The sequence below is a fragment of the Anabas testudineus genome, chromosome 16 (genome assembly GCF_900324465.2).
Source record: "Anabas testudineus chromosome 16, fAnaTes1.2, whole genome shotgun sequence".
NCBI lineage: Eukaryota > Metazoa > Chordata > Actinopteri > Anabantiformes > Anabantidae > Anabas > Anabas testudineus.
The window spans coordinates 2,274,073-2,294,376 of NC_046625.1; the positions used below are offsets into that span (position 1 = coordinate 2,274,073).

Here is a 20,304-nt window from a genome sequence, read left to right on the forward strand (position 1 = left end):
AAAACCTGTTTAAGTGGATTTCTGAAGGTGGAACAGTGTGAAACAGTTCTGGTTTGACTGTGTCTGTGTAGACACATACTGCCCAGATAGCAAATAACTGTGGCCCAGATCTGACTTTGGTCAACATGGAACGATGCTGCAGCACGGCCACAGAACACAAAGAAGAACCCAAATAAAATAAAAAATGATTTTCTTCTAGGTGGTGTGTGTGTTCCTCAACCTTCGTTCCTCTACTGAAGGTCGTTTTATTTCTTTTTTATTATGTAGGGTAAGTAAATAATACAAGACACAAAATTATCAGATAACACAAAGTCAGTATACCCCACTAAACAAATCAGACACCAATAAGCCTCAAACAGGACAGAATTCCCCCACTGGTGGTTGAACTGTGGACTGTGTTTTGACTTACACCTTAACTAATCAACTACCACATTCAAAAAGCCTTACCCATAGGTCAGAGGACTATTATCCACCCATGTCCACCTTCCTGAGTTCCTGGGCATGTACCTGCGACCTCTCAGGCCAATCCATAGATTGACACCATCTCCGAAAGCATGGACAATTACCTGATGGGAAAGAATTGCAGTGAAAATCCTTCATCATTTGTGGTTACAGTTGATTTCAGACTGACTAGTAGATAGTTTTATTTGACACTATAGAGTATAGTAAGTGTTCTTAATGAAAAGGCTGCTTAAACAGTGCACAGGTAACTGTTGGACACACTATAATGTGTGAATAAGAGAAATCACAATTACCTCTTCCATTCTGTCATTTAAAATCAACAAATGACCTCCTTTAGTAGCACAGTCTTGTTTGGCATAATCCCAGCTGCTTCTTGTAGAGGAAAGTTCATAACAGCTGGACAATAATCTGCTCCACCCAGGGGGACAGGCTGGGATCGCTGCTCCTGCTCCTGCTCCTGCTCCTGGATTGAATAGAACACGGTCAGTCACGTACAAGGAACATACATCATGTCAGTTTTTTCAGGAACGTCAGCTTCTTCTTCTCTTTCTTCTTTTCCCATCAGGGGTCGCCACAGCGAATCATCCTTTTCCACCTCACTCTATCATGAACATCTTCTACCCTAACACCAGCCAACCTCATGTCCTCTGTTATAACATCCATATATCTCCTCTTTGGTCGTCCTCTTGTCCTCCTGCCTGGCAGCTCCATCTCCAACATCCTTCTACCAATATACTCACTATCCCTCCTCTGAACATGTCCGAACCATCTCAGCCTCTTGTCTCTTTCTCACTGCTACCGTCTCTAACCCATAGAGCAGAGCTGGTCTCACCACTGTCTTGTACACCTTTCCTTTGAGTCTTGCTGACACTCTTCTGTCACACAACACTCCTGACACTTTCCTCCACCCGCTCCAACCTGCCTGCACTCGCCTCTTCACATCTTTTCCACACTCCCCATCACACTGAACTGTTGACCCCAAGTACTTAAACTCCTGCACCTTCTTCACCTCAGCCCCCTGTAACCTAACGCTTCTATTTCAGGAACGTCAGCTATGGGTTGATTTATTATGTCCATCCAGGAACTAGAGCACCGATCGGGTCATTACTCCTCTATAAAACAGCACACAACAATGTCTTCAAACATTTGTAGCACTAATCATTAATGTGCTTCGAATACAACAGATCCAACTTCAGCTAATCATGTTAGAAAACTGTGCACTGCTCCTTAGAAACCTTCAGTCCAGCTGTGAACTCCTGCTGTGAAATTCCTGTTGAAAAATTAAGATTACAAAACAAATTAACAAACAAAAAATAAAATAAACTGAGTTTTTTTAAATTCATCTGACCACAATTAAACTCAGGTATATTATATATTATACCATATTATTTCTTCTTTCTTGTTGTTTCCATGAAAATATCACAGATGTCTGACTTTGCTCACTGACACTCACCATCTTTTAGCCGAAGAACAATACCGACAATGGACACAATGATGCACAGCAGACCAAAGGTGATTCCAACTATGTGCAAGATTCTGGACCCTCCTGTGCAACACACACACACACACACACACACACACACACACACACACACATTTAAATATGCACTTTTCTGTGATTTAGACTGAGTTTTTAAATTCAGCTGTGTTTACAATTCAATGACAAATTAACCAATATTAAACAGCTGAGGTGTGAAATGTCTCTGGATAATGGAATATGATTAGATGATTAAGATAACAGATCTTGTATGAGATAACTTTAACTTTCTCTTACTGAGAAATTTGCTAAATTAAATAAACATATAATATATCTGCATATTGCTCATCAAGAAATTCAATAGATAAGCTGCCATCTAACAAAATGTGACTAGTCTGACTAAAAAGCATATTTATAATCATGCATAATAAATGTAATTTGTTAAAAATAAGAAAGAAGCAACATAGGTTAAATTCACAGAATATTAGAACAACCTGAACTTCTCAAAAGCAAATTGTTTGCACACTATAAAATAAAAAATGTTATTAATTGAAACTTATACAAATTGTAAGTTGTCTATGAAAAGTAAAAATGTGAAGGTTGAAAAAAGAAACACAAAATGTTTTGCAATAATCTGAAAGGTAAATTCTGACCTGACTGGCACATTTCTCTGCTCTGTGCGCTGTTTCTTCCTTCAGCTGATGAATTGACATATTGCTGCATCTCCATTCTTCAATCTAATGTTTGAAAAGTCAGTTTTTAGTCATCAGCTGCTTCTTTGGTTCCTATGGGGAAGTGTAGATTCATCATTTCCCATTTAGATGGTTGTGTCACCAACCACATAAAAAGAAAGCACAGCGCTATTCACCATTAATGGACTCCAACATCCAGTGAATGTGTCTACAGCTGTTTCTACTGAAAAATAAATAATCCCCACAGGAAGTCGTGCTACTGATGTGTTTGGTTCACTGCTACAAACAACATCAGCTTGGTTTTCAGCATCAGTAGGTTTTAACACCTTAAAGCAATGATTGTGAACACTATGTCACAGTTTTTGTGCCACACCACCCAAATGTCTCCGTCACCTCATGCCAGTCTGCCTGAAAGCCCCTGCTTTGCTACACCCCTTAATGTTTTTATGTTCTATACTCCTGTACTGTGTTTAAATAATATTATACATTACAATAAAATGAACTGATGGAGCAGTGATGCAGCAACAAATACGATGGCAAGAATTTTATGATTTTCTGCATTAGTTTGTCATAAAATGTGATCTGATCTTTATCTAAGTCAAGAGTATTAACAAATAATGTGCCTAAAATAAAATCAGAAATCATAGTCAAATTCTGACCTTTTGTGTCTCTATTGAGAACAACCATAAAAACCTAGTGCTAATGGAAAAAGTATGTGAACCTGTTATTCTATGTTATGCTGGAGTCTTGCTACTTTAGAGCTACTTTAACTGAGAAAAGTCACTTCATATTTTTTGAGTTTGCACAAGAAGAATACACCGATGTGAGCCATGCCTCAGAAAAAGGAGCTTCCAGAGGATTAAGGATGATCAAGAATTATCGATTTACATAAAGCTGGAAAATGGTTACAAACTAATGTCAAAGACTTCAAAAATTCACCAGTCACAGTTGGACAAACACTTTGGGACTGAGGTTATTTTACCAAGAAGTGGGCGACCAGTCAAAATGACCCCAAGAGCACAACAAACACTCATCAGTGAGGTAAAGAAACAACCCAGAGAGACAAACAAAGATATGAAGGCTTCATTGGAAGTGTGGTCATGAGTCTGCAGTAGGAAGGAAGCTGCTGCTTTCTAAAAAGAACACTGCTGCGTGTCAGACGTTCGTCAAAGAGCACACTGACCCTGTGCAGCAGTGTTGGCTAAATGTTTTGTGGACTGATGAAATTGAGATCGAACTACATTTACATTTAGTCGTTTGGCCAACGATTTTATCCAGAGGGACTTATGAGTGAAGTACAAAGCAAATATCTAACCCAAGACGAAAAACTACAAAGTGCAATAGATAGCGCTGTTTTAGTTACAAGATTTGTTTTAAAGCTTTTAAGTGTAGGGAAAGGTTCAGAAAAGATCTGTTTTGCAGTTTAATGCAGAAAACCATCAAATTCCAAAAGGTTTCCATAGATTTTCCTGCCACTGTAAGTTGTTGGGAGTTTTTCAAAATTTCTAACTTTAAAAAGCACATTAAACACAATATGAAGGGGAAAATCATGCTCCAGAAACACAGTTCAATAAAAGCAAATGTAAGGCGCCTAAGCCATCAAGTTAGTCATGTTCTGTGACAGCTGACATGTACTTAAATGCAGCTGGGGTGGCCGTGTTCTGTGGAGTGACCCAGGTTTCTGTAAGTGCCGGTAGCTGAACAGCTGACTGTGCAGTGAAAGCTGGAATGAAGTCAGCCTTGTTAACTGCAGACAGGTTGTATGGATTTGTTTCCCTTATCTGTGCTGGTAAAAGAACAACTGTGGTTCTTGGTAATAGAAACCAGTATTAATGAAGTTGAGATGTGAATTCTGTGAAACACAGATTGGACATTATGAGGGCAGAATTATTCTGAATATTACTGATGGGAAAATTCTTATTATTCGTTTACTTACTATGCTTATGAGTTAACTGACAGTTAAAATGATTTAGATTTAAGTCATAAACAAACAGACTGCTCAGTATTTCAGCAATATTAGAAATAAGTGTATAAGATATATGCCACCAATTTTACAGCAAGTTCTGTCTCAGTCTGTGATAACAGCAGTATTTCTTTTATATCCCTGGAGGGGATTCTGAAGTGGTGTTACCTGTTTTAAACCTTCATCATCACTGTAATAATTAGAGTTAACACTAAAACCTTAGTACAACAGAAAAAATAGAATTTATATAAATTGTGTTAAACTTTTTTTATTTAATTTTCTTATAAATAACAAAAACATGACATCAAACAGGAGTGAAAACCTCTCCAAATGATACAACAAGTTCTGATGAGGTAAATTATAAAACAGAATAATGTAAAATATTTTTAGGATTCTAGAGAGGCTGATTCCTGTCAAGAGTATTTGTATGAATAAAAACCAGCTCCGGCTCTGCTCCCTTTACAAGATAAAAATATTAAATGCCATTCTCCAGTGGACAACAGCAATTAATACGACTCAAACATTTGCCTAATATTTCAAGGTCTCAGTCAAATCTTCTATGTTACATCCCATGATATTATGTATTATTATTTAAGGTTATCTAAAAGAACAAGAAGACATTTAGCAAACACACACCTCCTATAAAGAGGTGTATGTGTGTATGTTTAATAAAATGTAAAACAACAAACAACGAGACTTTGCTGAGTGTAACTTAAAATAAACATGAGGAAAAAACAAGGTGATAACAATACAACATAAGATGATAAGAGGTGCATTTCAATGAAGAACAAATACAATGTGGATAAAATTTATAATAATAACAATAATAACAACAACAACAATAATAATAATAATAATAATGATAATAATAATTCTTATTCTTATTATTTATTTATTTTTTAGTAGTAGTAGTAGTAGTACATGTAGGATCAGAATTCTTTTGTGTTATTATTTTAGGCCATGAAATTCCAAAAGGTTCACATATTTTTTTGCCACTGTTTATATACTGTAAATATGACTGGGTCTAAAGTTCCATCTCACACATCCAATTATTATGGTATTGTTGACAGCTGTCTGAGCTCCATATGTTCCAGTTAAGATGATGAAGAGATACACAACTGTATGGTTCATTGTAATTGTTCTGATGCGGCTGATTCCAGTAACTATAAAACAACACAAACACCATTAGAGTGGTTCTGCTGCTGGTGTAACGACAGGTTAGCTGTGTTTGTACATAATACATTTGAATGTAGGATCCTGCTCATACCTTTTATTCATTAGCACTAGTAGGTCTAAGAGATGCCTCTCCCATGAGCAGCAGCATTCAAAAGCTTTTTGTGATTGTAACTGCTGCTCCCTTGCAAACATTACATTTTCTTAAAGTTAGATTCTGGTCTCCGGTCTCAGTTTACTCTGTCCGTTGTTTAAAGAACTTATTTTTCAGTCCTCAAATTTAAACATGTTTAAAACGTCCTTATTAGCATCTAGTCTACTTGAAATGCACTGTGCACAGCCTTTATTCTGTTACCCCAACAAACATTGTGTAACCTGCAAGTGTTTTACTTGTTGACCTCAAGCATTTAGATTCCTGTTAAGCTTGTGCTCTTCCAGCCTGGTGGTTCTAAACTGCCTATTAAAAGTATTCACCCCACACATGGAAGTTTTCTTTTTCAACATTAATCATGTTGGATTTAATTTGTGTTTGTGGCTAAACATTCCCCAAATCTGGTGCAGATTTTGGCGAATAAAGAAAATGCTTTGCAATTTAATATGGTAGGACCAGTGTACCAGTTAAAACTGCATTTAGTTAAGATCAATATTATTTCATTAAAAATAAAAAAAGGTACCTAAAAGTCTCCAGGTTTCCATTCACCCATTCCCAGATCCCTCCCGATGCATAGTTTTTACACCTCAGGCCTATCCATAATACGGCATCACCAGCAAACGCGCGAACAACTTTCTATTGAAAAGAAATTGGGAGTAGAAATGTGTAGTTATTGAGGTGATCAATAAAGGGATTTATTTAGATACACTGATGATTTCAGACAGGTGAGAGGAGAGGACAATGCCACACAAAGATACTAATAATAAGAATAATAAGAAATGAATGAATAAATAATAATACTGTATTTATTTAATAATACTGTATTTAATAATACTGTAATTATTAAATGTATTAATAATTCAAAATGCCAAGGTGATTTAGGGATAATAAAGTCAGGGAAAAATACCTCTTCGTTCTGATGATTTAAAATGACTAAATGAGCTCCTTTCTCCTCACAGGCTTGTTTGGCAACGTCCCAAGAGTTTCTCGTAAAGGAAAGCTGGTAACAACTGGACATGTATGACCACCACCCCTGAGGACAGCCTTTAATGCAAGGTTCTGGAAGAGTCGCGGGTCAGGAGATATCAAGACAACACAGTACAGAAAATGAAGGATGGGCAGGCACCACAGGGCCAGACCCAACAATCCAGACATATGATGACATAATATGATCACGATCACCACTCATTTCCACTTTTATTCTGAAAGTTCAGTCACTTCCAGCTTGCTTCCCACCTTAATCTCTCAACTGCAGATGTCATATCATTCTGAACTTTCTGGCTCCGTTTATGGAGAGGGTATAATGAGTGTGGCCATTGAACAGTGAACAGCCACAGAAGCAGACTGTGACAGTTCTGTCGATTCTAATGTAACATCAAATTATTGCACAGCTAACAAACACAACTTGAATGAACACCGGCACTGACTCTCCTGTCTTCTTCAGTTGTGTCTGTTACCTTTCTTTCCCCAGGCACATTCTGGTGGAGCTGTAGAATTCAGATGAATCTGAGTGGAAAAACCTAAACAGGTATTTGTTGACAACTCTCTATTACAACTGTTCTCAGGACAAAAACACACTTTTGCCAGTGAAATATAATCAAATAGAAAGAAGAGTCTGTGTGCATCATGTGTATGCTGATTTAACATTTAGTGACTTTAGAGACTGTATATACGCCTTACAAAAGGACAAGAGACAAAGACAAGGACAAGAAACAGACATATGATGTTTGCTGTGCTCCTCTTTCATTAATAAATAAATAAAAAAACCCTATTGATTTAGAATTACAGGGCCCACCCATCAAAATAAATCGCTACCAGCTAGGTCACTTCTCAAACACAAGAGAAGGAAACAAGCTAATGAAAAATGATAATAAAGGGCCTAAATATAATAAAAGCTTGCTCAAATGGGATTGTTGGGTTTTCTCTATAATTTTTTGTATAAATATTTTCTGTAAGGTCTTAAACCTTAAACACTGTAAAGTGCCATGAGATAACTTCTGTTGTAAATTGGCGCTATACAAATAAAATTGAATTGAATTGAATTGAATAAATTCAAGCTGAGTGCAGGATAGTTCAAAACAAAAAAGGACAAGAAGGGACATAACAGAATAGAATATGCATTTATCACAAGGCAAGAGAGGACATCGTGTTCTGCCATGCCGGTCATACAGCCAGACAGGATAGTTCATTCATATTTAATACATACTGAATGTAAAATAATTCTTTAATTAATGGTGCTATAGAAAATAGTTTTAATTTAATTTAAAACAGCTGAAACAACCTATAGACCCTTGGACCTTATGTAAAGTCACTTACTTATGGGATGTTTATCACTGAGCTTCTCATTTAGCATCCTGTTCTCTTCTGTTAAATCTCTGTTGATGCCCTCTAGTGTCGTTTTTTCATTTGAGAGTCGGTCTTTATCTTGAATCAGCTGGACTTTATCTTGAATAAGCTGGTCTTTCATTTGAATCAGTTGCTTTTTTTCTTCATCCAGTTGTTCTTTATCTAGAAGTTGAAGAGTAATATGAGAGGACTGATATTAAACACCATCACCATGTAATGTGGTCAACAGCTGAGCTAGTACTTCTTCTAATTGCAGTAATCTTCTAGCATGTTTACTGATACCAGCTGACAAGTCAGCCAACATTTCTCTAAACCCTCTCTAAACCCTCTCTCATGGTATCACAAAGTATATATGAATGAATGAATCACTTACTTGTTGCGATTGTGGTCTGGAGTCCCTCTATCTGATTTCGTTGTTTGGTGACTTTCTCATTTAACATCTTGTTCTTTTCATTCAGCTGATTGTTGATATTCTGAAGCTGGCTCTTTTCTTTTTCCAGTTGGTCTTTCTGTTGAACAAGTTGGTCTTTGATTTGACGCAGTTCCTTATTTGCTTGATTCAGCTGATCTCTATCTTGAAGCAGCTGGTCTCTCTCTAATATCAGAGCTCTAACATCATCAGGTGACATCAGCGTAGAATTGTAAGTTGAGTTGTTGTCAGACATCTTGGAAAACGCATCTAGAGAAGGAAAAACAGACTAGATGTTTGTTTCTGTGTCACACGTTAAGTAAAATAGAAAAGTACTTTTGCTTTCTAAATTAAAAGGAGTATTTTTGTGCAGTACCACACTGCAGCCAGGAGGTGATTAGCTTAGCTTAGCATAAAGTGTGGAAGAGGAAGAACTCATGAATACTGCTCCTGCTCCCTCATCACTGCTGGTTATAAAAGCTCTTACTGTTATCTATGTTACAGATTATTTTGAGGAATGGTGAGCTCACTAACAGTTGTTTGTTTCTCACGTAAACAGTGTTTTTACCTCAAACACATGGTTTTCTCTGTTCCACCAAACAATATTTCACTGTGATGTCTTCAACTTTGTGAGGGTACCAAAAGCTGTCAGACAGACAGGTGACCTTACAGTACAGATCTGAGAGGTGGATTCTGAATGTCCCTGCTTATTGCCTTTTATACAAATAGATACTCCAGAAAGTAACTGGGCTATTGCTGTTCTGCAAAGAAACAGTTTTTATGTGATATTTTAAATTAAAAATACAATATGTAACTTTGTAACCATGTTTTTAGTTATAGTAGTATATAGTTTAGTTATTGTACATAAACCTTTCGTTTGCAACTGTGATTTGCAGGAGGTGTAATGAGCAAAAGTATAAATAGCAGATTGAAAAAGGTAAATACTAGACTTAGGTAACACAACTGAACATGTATTTCAGCAAATGAAGAGGAGACTGAAAGGAAAACCAACTGAAGGAGGATCATGTATGATGCTTACGTGGCCGCAGATAAACGTTTAGACCCAACTGTATGATGCACAGCAGCCCAAAGCCGATTCCAACCAACCTGATGATCTTTGTCTCTCCTATAAAAAAAACACACATCTTTATACCTCCTTTCTAATTGCATTCACTGTAGTTTTGCCAATTAGACTACTTCATGCACTACAGCAATGATTTCTTTTACTTCGTTTTTACCTTACCTTTAAATGTCTTTACAGCAAATATGCATATTAATTCCAGACAGACATTTATTATTATTTTTTAACATTTTTATCTATGCACACACTGTAACTCAACAGGTGACAGAGGACAGAGATTCTGACCTCTAATAAAAATGAGTAGTTTGAAATGTAAAAGTTATTAATATTCATGTGCTGCAAACATGTAACCAGATTTGTTAAGAAGAGAAAAATACAACAGAAATAAGATATTCTGACCTGAGTGGCACATTTCTGTCTCCTCCCTATCTCTCCTTTCAGTTGGTGAGTTCACATATTGCACCATCTTTAATCTTCTTACCCCGAGAGTGTTGTGAGAATGCTTTGAAAACTGTTATTTTATAGTGTAGTCACAGATTGTTTCCTTTAGGAGTGGGGGTGGATTCTTCCTTTCCTATTTACAGTGTTGTCACCAACCACAGATAACAAAAAAGAGTAGTGGAAAACATTACTGACGTCAGATAAGAATAAAAATCGACAACACCAAAAATGGACTTCAACATCAGTCATTTGCACTAGACATTAGTCATGGATACAAAGATCAATTCAGTGCTTCTCGTGAGCTCACAAGCTTTGTTATTTACTGTAAATCACCAGTTGTATATTGCTACAATTACTATTATGCTATTTATCTATTATGTATTTTTGTTCTATATTCTTAATTTATTCTGTTCTGTTGTTTTACTTTGCAGCTGTGACAGGTACGTTTCCCTTCAGGATCAATAAAGGTGATGACAATGTGTGAATTTTTAGACAAACTATCCCTGAGCTTAACCCAATGCAAACACAGAAAATCTTTTCTTTGTACTAAAGGCTCAAACTAATTTACAATCACCGATATCACACCAATTTTAGTTTTTTTGTTGCACAAAAAGTCCCAACTTCTCAGGAAGTGTGGTGGTCTGTAGATCGTGGTGCTGCAGGTCAATTCACATGATTGACACCTTAAATAATCAACATCAAACTTAACGCTTAAATGTTCATGTTGAATTAATGAACACAGCAAAAACTTAAACTCTGGCACCTTACTTTGACATAAAGTTCTAATCATACAGAAAACTTGGAAATGCAACACCAGTCACAAAAAAGCAATGTGAAACTGATAAAATCTGCCAGTGTGCCTACTTCCTTTTACTAGTGGTTGTTCACAGTTAATCTATTTCTATCCCTTCCGACAAAACCAATGTCAAATCTTGGAAGTATTGCAGAGGGTGCAAATTTAGCTGCGTGCATGTGAAGGCTCATTGTGATGTGACAAAAACGGGTAATCACGTAGCAATTGAGCTCACAGTAAGAAACCCGACACACCAGACAGGATTTGAGAGCTTTCTGTTTTCTGCAGAAATCACAAGTGACATCTCCAGTTGTAGCGTAGTGATCGGCTGGAGCAACTTCAGTTCTTCTATTAAATCAGCATCATGGCACTTTTTTACCAGGACAGGCCTTGGTGTGAAGATCTGTTTGCAATTAGGGAAGCTGTAGAATTTCTTTTGATCCTCTTCATCCCAGTGGCTTTTAATACAGTTCATAAGAAAGCTGTGTCCACAGGAAAGCATTAATGGATGTTGAGTGGGTTTCAAACAGATAGAACAGCGTTCAGAGTTTCTCCTGGTCCAGCTGCAGTGACATTTCACTCAACAATAAATGTGAAGCAGAGCAGGAAGTGATTTTCCACATTGGGATCACAAGTTGCCTAGTCTCTAGTCTGAGTGACATTTTCACCCAACATTTCTGAGTGGGTAACCTATGATGAGTAAACAACTATGACATTAAGACCGAGAGAGTGAAACAACTTACATCAACAGCGGTGATGATATCTCACACAGATCATGTTGAAATGTAGAAAAACTAACATTTTAATGTTGTTTACTGCTGAATAAGTTAGAGAACCGGTGCCTCGTTCTAGTTTTTACATTCAAAAAGTACCAGATGATCGACATGTGCCAGATGCATTATATTACTGCAAAAACCCAAATAACTACAGTGAAAGCAGTCCGCTTCACTCCTGAGGAAGCTGCTCAGTATCATTATCAGTATGAAAATACTATCTGCAGTGGGTGGTATGAGGATCGCTGCTTTGTCTTAATGATACCTAAAGCTCTCTCTAACATGTAAAGGGCATTCAATGAGTCTGGTGTCCTCACTGGATCCCTGTACGGCATGATGAGTTAGACTGGATGTGACATTAATAGCTCTCCACCATCCCCAAGAATATAGCTGCTCTCAGGCTTTTCACAATACATAGTACCATTAAAACTATTTGTAATAATATTATTAATAATTATATTTTCCAATTCTAACTTTTTACTAACATGTACACTATTTGCATTATTAAGGTAAATTTCTGAACAGTAACAGTATCCAAGGTCATCAAATTATTCCAGTGCAGTAAAAGTACAATATTTACAAGTACCCACTGTCTCAAGTACAGTAATGTACCAGTGGTGATGATTTGGTTTTCCCAGCAGGGGGTGCAGCCTGACATTGTATTTGAATACGTTTCTTACTTTTTACTACCCAGGAAGTTCTACTGTGATAATTATACTACATTTAAATCTAAAGGCTACACAGTTAATGAGTGTAACATTACAAGAAGTATGATAGTATGATATATTGTAGTGGTATAAGTTTTACATTTTATGTATATATATATATATATATATATATACACACACATATATATACACACACACACACACACACATATATATATACACACACACATATATACACACACACACACACACATATATATATACATATATATATATATATATACATATACATATATATATATATATATATATATATAAAATACTCACAGCAGTTTTTGTTTTCAGGATAACAGTTTTAACTTTGCTGCTGTATTTTTAACCCCTCGTGTATCAAGCCGACAGAGACAACATAATGTAACATCCAAATGCTTGTTCATAACTTTGACAGATGCGTTTATCAGCCTCTGAGGTTCTCTGGAACATTTCTTTGTTGTGATTTTAACTTTATCACACTGCTTCTGTTCACCTGTGTTCATGTCTTCAGTTCAGTTGAAGCTCTCCTTTGACGTAGACGTTAGCATGTCTGTAGTCATCTACACTGTGATACTCTTCCTACTCGTTTCTTTTAATGCTGATGTGACCTGCTGTGAATTACCATAATTTATGAAGAGTGCTGTGCAAACTAAACCCACCTCTCACCACATTTGTTATTTGGATGCTATTTTGCTGCATTCAAGGAATCAAAGTTACTATGCAGTGCATTTCGTGCAAAGCTCAGTGCTATTTTCAAAGCTTAAAAAAGGTGCTATGCTTCTAGTGGTCAGAGAGAATGGAAACACTGCTCTATACAGATATGCATCCTCCACCCACATAGAAGACACACTTTTGTTAGCAGACAGAGGTGTTAAGGCTTCTCAGTGAATGTGAAATGAGTTTCGGGGTCGCGATACTTTCAGCTTGCATCTGCCTTTTTTAACTCGTGCTGTGGTCCTCGTGCTCATCTTTACTGTAACCGTCTGCCATGTGTTGGAGAATGACTTGGGTTACTGGACTTGTGTGGCTGTTAGTGGTGACTTTGTGTGCGTCATCTGCCGAGGACAATGGTTAGTGAACAGTCTTTGATATTCAGGCTTCTTGACCGTTTTTCTTAATACGAGATTTGTCTGTGTCAGACGCAAATAACACTTCAGTCCTAATAATACAATAGACCACAGTATTAGAAATCTGTCAGTTTCATCTGAAAGGTTTATTAACCTGGTTCAAATCAAAGCTGCGAGAATAGAGGAAATAACTGCGTCTACAAGTAGTTTTAGGTCAAGCTTCACAATACAGTTAGCACAAGTTTCTACAGCCATCCCAACATATTTCCTACCAGAAGGGCATGAAACCCATTTCTGATCCACGTGTTTTGTGTTCCACATTGCATCAAGTGCTTGTCTACATCTTGTTCACATAGAAATCTTTCCGTGCTTATGAGTGAGAAATGGGCAACAAACTGATAATGTCTTTATTGAGCTCTTGGATCAGTTGTAAATAAGATGAAAATCCTTCCACTGGTAACTTTCATCTTGTAATTTAGTGAAACCAAGGTCTTGATACCGCCAGTAGACCCCAAACTATTAGTGCTGAGTTGATCTTTAACCGTTTATTAGTAATGCAGTTTTTCCATGTGGACTTAAGTTTGTTTTTCTTCTGCAGAGAATTCAGACATGATGAATTTACCTGTGTGGACATGGAAACTGCCTAATAACTATTTTCCTTGTGCTCTAGTGACCTTAGAGGTTCTTTACCCACAGAGGAACTTGACTCCTTCCAGAGGCTCATCGGTCAAACTATCCTGTGAAGCACATTATGACTTCAAACAGTGCAGTGCGGTGCATGTTGTATGGTGTAAAAACACAGTCCTTGAACTGACTGACCCCAGCAAGTACTTAACTACAGTAAATGAGACGGTCATGGATGGCAACATAAGACGCAGACAGGTTGTGACAGAAATTCTTAACCTGGCGCCAGAAGACAACGGACAATTTCAATGCAAGGCTGCATGTGACGGTGGAGCGTCGGCAATGGGGCATTTCATCAGGATCAATGTTAAAGGTACCGTCACAAGAGTGAGAAATTAAATTATCAATCTGTCTCCTTTGAATGTAAAAGTACAATAAGTTGTGATAGTTTATTTAAAATGGCTCCTGCTCACGGCTGCAGTACAATCTGAAGTGCTGCATTTCTTTCCTTCTTTCCTACGCTGACACTGTTAAACTCTCTTGCAGACTGATCTCGTCTTGACTGAGTTGGCTTTGTTCACAAAGGATCACACTGTTCCAACAACTGGAGTGCACCACAATATGAAATATTTTATAAAGGTGCAATGAGACAAACTTAGTCTTTGATCAATTTATTTCTTTCACTTGAAATAAAACAAAGTTTCAGTTTTACAATGTGTTTTCCGTCTCACTTTTTTGTCTTATGATGTTCGTGTCAACATAGATAATAATTTGAGGTTGAGCTGCCTGTGTACATAGTGATCCTGTAGCTGATTGTGTGACAGTGTCAGAAGTCACTGTTGTGCAAACTGCACACATGTGAATTTCCTTTCTTTTAGCAGGACCAGCTGTCACACCCATCAAGAAGAAATGTTTCAGCTAAGTTACCATACTAGAAGAAGGTGGTACAGCCAAACCACAGGACAGGAAACTGAACTGCACTGTGTCTTGTTTAAAAGTGAAGATTACAATTACTTATTTAGTCATGTTAAAGGGGAAATGGCTTTTACGTGTGTTTCTGTATTATTGCTAAAGGGCTTTTAAACTGTGGAGAAAAATGATTGTCTTTTGGTTCATTGAATCTTAGAAGAGTTTTCACTTCCACAAGTAGGATCAAAGAGCCAGTGGAAAAAAACACAGTGATTTGGCTGAAGTTAGTAAAACCTGCATGTCAGTCCACCACTTTAGTCCAGTGTGAAATACATCAACTACTGCATAGACTGGCATGTTCCCTTTACTGGCTTCTTGTATTCATGTTGCTGTTTATTATGGACTGAATGACAGAATTTACTTGTATATGAAAACGTGCACTGGACACTGGACCAGCACTTAGAGTAGAATGATGAGCATTGTCTTTAATGTGTGGATGACCCCAGATCCCAGGTATTTTTTAGGTTCCTGCTCTAAATCGGTTTCCTCTGGGATAACAACGTAAGGTAAAGTATAAGAGCCTCTTATTAAATACTATTGTAAACTGTGCTTAATATTTTGTCCATGCTAAATACTTAGTCATTTCTGGTTGCTGTGTCATTAAAGGTGTCTGTGGTTTGAATTCCTTCCATGACTTATAATGCAATTATTTATTTAAATTCATTAGTTCAAACTGTTATGGAATAATTGATAACTCTTCTCTTCATGTTGAGGGCTCTTTTTGGTGTTTCTGAACAGGAAGCCATGTGTCTAGCACACTAAAGAGGCTCAGCTCAGTTGTAACCGATTCACCACAGTCGTCTCATATTACAGCAGCATCTACAGTAGGCAGTACATTTTTGACATTAATTATACCATTATTCCTTTAATAACTACCTTTGTTATGTATTTAAGGCATTAAAGTATTGATAATATTCCCCTCAAAGTCATAATAAGGCAGCAGCTTTAACCTGCTTGATCCTGGAGACTAGATGGTGTTCAGATGGAGCTCACCTGCGAATATTAAATATTGTGTAATCGCACTTTGTAATCAGCAGAAAGCAACAGAAGGTGACACCTTTTCTTTGAAGCATGTGTGTAGTAAGGCTGACAAACCACAGAAACCCTGATCACTTTCCGCTCAGTAGACAGGCAGCTTGTTGGTGTTTATGTTTGTTGAGGTGATCAGCCATATGTTCCTGTCAAATCATTAGCACTACATGTAAATCTGCTAATATGCACGTGGCAGTATTTTATTTAATTCACTGCCATTTAAATTAATTTACATTTCTTTTTGTGGGGTATGTCTTCCTTTCCTTGTCTTTGTGGCAGTATGACCTTGTTCCACAGGCAGAGTGGTGACAGTTTTTTTGGTATTAGCCTCTGGTATCAGGACTCTGCTGCTACGAGTATATTATTTTTAACACAGACTTACAGGAAGTTTAATCTGTAGGAAGTACAACATTCACGAGTCGAGGACAGGTTTTAATGTAGATCATTCTCTGCAGCATCTGCCATGTTAATACAACCTGGCTAAACTGAAACTGTAGTGACAGTCACACATCATGTGCTCATTAGTTACTCTACACTGCAACTTGAGAAAACAGCAGCAGATGAGACATTTAGTGACTGTTTCATTGTTATTGATACTGAATTGATTGATTGATATCAATCAATACCAACAGTCCTCTACTTGGAAAATAATAATAATTTATCATTTCAGTTATTGTACATGTTTGAATATTATCTTTATTTTTGGTTTACTTTATATGAGGGTTAGTTTTCAACTTGTGGCCAGAGGCCCCCTGGTGGTCTGTCTAGGCATTCAGTAATTGAGTTTCACTACAGGAGTCACTCTTATGTCCTTTTTTTTTTAAAAAAACAACATTTCTATGTATTGATGCTTTTTGTGAAAAGTAACATTTATGCAATTTATAAAATTTTAAAAAAGCCAAGGTGATGTACAGAATTAAAATAGTACCAATCTGGTTTCTATTTGCATTGTCACATCAGCAAGTTACCAACGTATCCAACACTATACCGAAGAAAAAACAGATTGTGTGGAATTCACCATCCACAGAAATTGCATTTACAGATAAGAAAAAAACAAAAACAAAAACAATTTCAATAGAACACAAGAGAAAAATAAGTGAAGGCTTACAAAGAAGTCAAGAAATGTCTCTTGGTTACACTAAATAACCTGGAAAAACCTTTGCTTAGACTAAAACATTGTATAAATACTTTAGTCTAAGTGAGGCAGTTTACTGTTTTTCCTCCAACACACATGAACTGTGCAGATATATTTATGTATGTTTGTCAAAGTGATGCTGCCACTTGAGAGAAGAGTTTTAAAAAGGCAATGAAATGTGAACTTTAAAGTGTTCATTATTTATCCAGCTCATCACTTTATGCTTCATGTTAGTTCCACCTGTAAGAATAGAAGCACCGTCTTTCTCTGTTCGCAGCTCCTTCGTGCTGTGTATAGTCAGTAAGTAGTTAATAAGTGGGAGGAAGTATTGTTACCCACCTGCATCTCCCTTGCAGCCTGAAGGACTCAAAACCAACAGTATGTCAGCAACATTATGGCTACGAACTCCTCAAGGAATATAATGGTGTAAAACCACAGCTGGACATTTCAGTCTGTGTAGAGGTCGTGTGACATCAGGGACTCTGTGACTGGCATTTCCTGATGAATTTGCTCTGCAGGAACACTCGAGGAACACAAAGTCCCTCCTTCTTGTTGACTGTTTCTCTTAGGACATAGTCATTTACCACAGGTTGGAAGCCTGTTTCTTCAAAAAGCTCGCACAGGTACTCTGAAAGCAGCAGAGTGAGAATTTCAGAAGGAAGGAATCATGGAGAAGGAAAATATGAATTTGAATTAATATGACAGAGCAGACAGATCAGTGTGTTTGGTTATAAGATGTGATGTGATGTGTTTTTCCATGTAGTGATGTCTGTACATACAGCTGTATAGGTCACATAATAAACGGCTGAACTGTACATCATATAACACTTCTGTGACAGACAAAGATCCATAATGTTTTAAGTTAAACAAACAAATATGCTAGTGGTCACGTAATGAACAGTATAAAATAAAACAGAAAAAAAAAACACATTGAACATACTGGAACATCTTTAAGCTGCTTTTGCTTTAGACAGTAGAATACTGTCTTTTTCTCTTTTTATCAATCTCTCTAGCATTTCTCCATACATGTACAAAGAAATATAAAAACAACTTTACTAACCTTTAGAGAAGAAGTAGGATCTGGTTCCATCTTGCCGAACGTAGAAGTTTTCTCCCAGCTTGCTTCCGACTTTAAATCGGAGCATAGCATGATCGTACAGGCCGTAGTCTCTAAATAGGATAACGCCTCCAGGCTTCAGCACCTTAAAACCACATATAAATTAAACTACCACATTAAAAACCTTTGTGTTCATGAATATTTGTACCTTTTCTTTATTCACACACAGACTATGTGCATGTAAACGTGTGAGGAGGTATCATGATTACATACAGTGTATCTATGTAAATGATCAGGACCAAATCTCCCAAAGTTGAGTAATCATCACATTAAACCCCATCTCCCTTCAAACCTCTCTCACCCTGGTGATGTTCTTTAAAGCCACGTTCATTTTGTCAGGATGGATGGCCGAAAGGACAAAGATGAGGGTGACGACGTCCACGCTGCCCTCTGGAACATTTTCCCTCAGATCGTCTTTAGTTAAATCACATTGGAAGGCACAACAGCGTTCAGGACAATACAGAGGGTTTTTCTACAAACAGAAAAAAATCACTTCTATTATTGACTGTGGTCTTTACTATAGCTTCAGCAAATAATTAATGCATACTTTCTTTTAAACTATTTTAATTTGAATTGTTATAAAGAAATAGGCATAAAACTCAAACTAACCCAGCCAGGTCCAACTGTTTTGACAAATGATGTACTTTAAGGTACTTTAATGGAAACATATAGAATATCTTACTTTGACAAACTCAACAGCTCGTGGTGAGAAGTCACAGGCGTAAACGAAGATGTTTAGGTCGTCTTCCAGCAGAGGAAAGATGCAGTTTCCCACACCACAGCCTGCCTCCAGCAGAACCAGCTTCTGGGACTCGAACTGTAAAACAGGAAGGACACTATTATTTATCTCTGTTCCTGATGCATTAATCCTGAGATTTTCATATATATTTGGAAGTTGAGTCATCAGAAATAGATTTAGCTAACGTCACTTGGAGAACTGAGATTCTTTACAGACTATTTTCACCTTTTATAAAATTAACATTAGTAGGTTTACATTGGAAGTAAAAAAAACATGTTGTTGACTGATGGATTATCTAAATTCAAATGATTTAATCTGTGTGAAATTCTGTTCTATTAAGCTCGTGATGCTGTCCAACCAGCCTTAACTGTGCCAAATAGATTACCTGCAAAATTACCAGCTTGATAGAAGCTGAACAAAACATTTTAAGGTTATTTTAGCCCAGAAGTAGAACTGACAGTTATGCAGCTCAATGTTAAAACTGATCATTGATAATTACTTATCTAAGCTAACAAATTAAAGTCAGAGAAACAAGATAGGACAAAATAACATGTTGTCTAAAACTTGTCCTGTTATTATCATTTATTAGAGAATGTCTTCCTCGCCTCTCTGCAGGCTTTGAGCTCTTCAAACTCTCTTGTTGTCCAGTGTCTGTCCTTAAAGAAATTCGTCGTGTTTCGTTTGTAAAATAAATCCCAGTTTTTCTGAGCTTCTTTCTCCAACTTCATCTGTTTGAAGTCGGACACCAGAGTCCGTTCACTGCCGAGTCTGTCCAGCTCCTCCTGGGTTAAAGCTCTAGCTGTGGAGGTTTTACTTTGTCCCGGGACACATGGGGACATCTGGTCTGTTGATCCCTCGTCTTCTCCAGGTGGTGTCGTCTTACACTCACCTGTCGAACTACCTGTAAGCGCCATGCTGCTTTTAAAAAGCCTCGCGTTTTGCCGCCTCTTCGCCTCTATCAGTAACTTTACAAAGAATTAATTCATGGAAAAGCAAAATATCTTAGTTCACACCAAGTTCAGTTTCAGAGATAATAAATTATGCTAAAACTAAGTTAAAGTTTTAAAAGCTTTTGAGCCAGGTTGCGTTTTACTTGTGAACGTCCATGTTGTGCGTTACTTAAAACCTTCCGTGTCGAATCAAAAAATAAATTCGGTCA

General features: G+C 37.1%; 2 protein-coding genes across 2 annotated transcripts; both read right to left on the reverse strand.

Annotated features, from left to right (window-relative positions):
• Positions 1 to 443: 443 nt before the first annotated feature.
• LOC113168975 (CD209 antigen-like) lies at positions 444 to 17,713 on the reverse strand. Its single transcript, XM_026370082.1, has 12 exons — positions 17,629 to 17,713; positions 10,154 to 10,328; positions 9,713 to 9,799; positions 8,638 to 8,943; positions 8,235 to 8,426; positions 6,826 to 6,977; positions 6,442 to 6,554; positions 5,638 to 5,757; positions 2,593 to 2,669; positions 1,916 to 2,008; positions 756 to 925; positions 444 to 566 (listed from the first exon to the last, which is right to left on the reverse strand). The coding sequence occupies exons 2-12, from the start codon at positions 10,218 to 10,220 to the stop codon at positions 444 to 446; spliced, it is 1,500 nt and encodes a 499-aa protein (XP_026225867.1). The 5' UTR covers positions 10,221 to 10,328; positions 17,629 to 17,713.
• Positions 16,980 to 20,263, reverse strand: mettl6 (methyltransferase like 6). Its single transcript, XM_026370812.1, has 5 exons — positions 19,751 to 20,263; positions 19,089 to 19,223; positions 18,708 to 18,878; positions 18,350 to 18,491; positions 16,980 to 17,917 (listed from the first exon to the last, which is right to left on the reverse strand). Exons 1-5 carry the CDS (start codon positions 20,057 to 20,059, stop codon positions 17,763 to 17,765), a joined length of 912 nt encoding a protein of 303 aa, XP_026226597.1. The 5' UTR covers positions 20,060 to 20,263; the 3' UTR covers positions 16,980 to 17,762.
• Between the last annotated feature and the right edge of the window lie 41 nt (positions 20,264 to 20,304).

Excerpts from the sequence above, each read along its gene's own strand:
- LOC113168975 (XM_026370082.1), bottom strand. The coding sequence starts at position 10,220 with ATGGTGCAATATGTGAACTCACCAACTGAAAGGAGAGATAGGGAGGAG. Across the intron at positions 9,800-10,153 it reads GACAGAAATGTGCCACTCAG|GAGAGACAAAGATCATCAGG; the intron begins GTCAGAATATCT and ends TTTTTTTTATAG. Across the intron at positions 6,978-8,234 it reads CAGTGATAAACATCCCATAA|AACCTTGCATTAAAGGCTGT; the intron begins GTAAGTGACTTT and ends CGACTCTTCCAG.
- mettl6 (XM_026370812.1), bottom strand. The coding sequence starts at position 20,059 with ATGGCGCTTACAGGTAGTTCGACAGGTGAGTGTAAGACGACACCACCT. Across the intron at positions 19,224-19,750 it reads AGCTCAAAGCCTGCAGAGAG|TTCGAGTCCCAGAAGCTGGT; the intron begins GCGAGGAAGACA and ends CCTGTTTTACAG. Across the intron at positions 18,492-18,707 it reads CTTTAAAGAACATCACCAGG|GTGCTGAAGCCTGGAGGCGT; the intron begins GTGAGAGAGGTT and ends TGTGGTTTTAAG.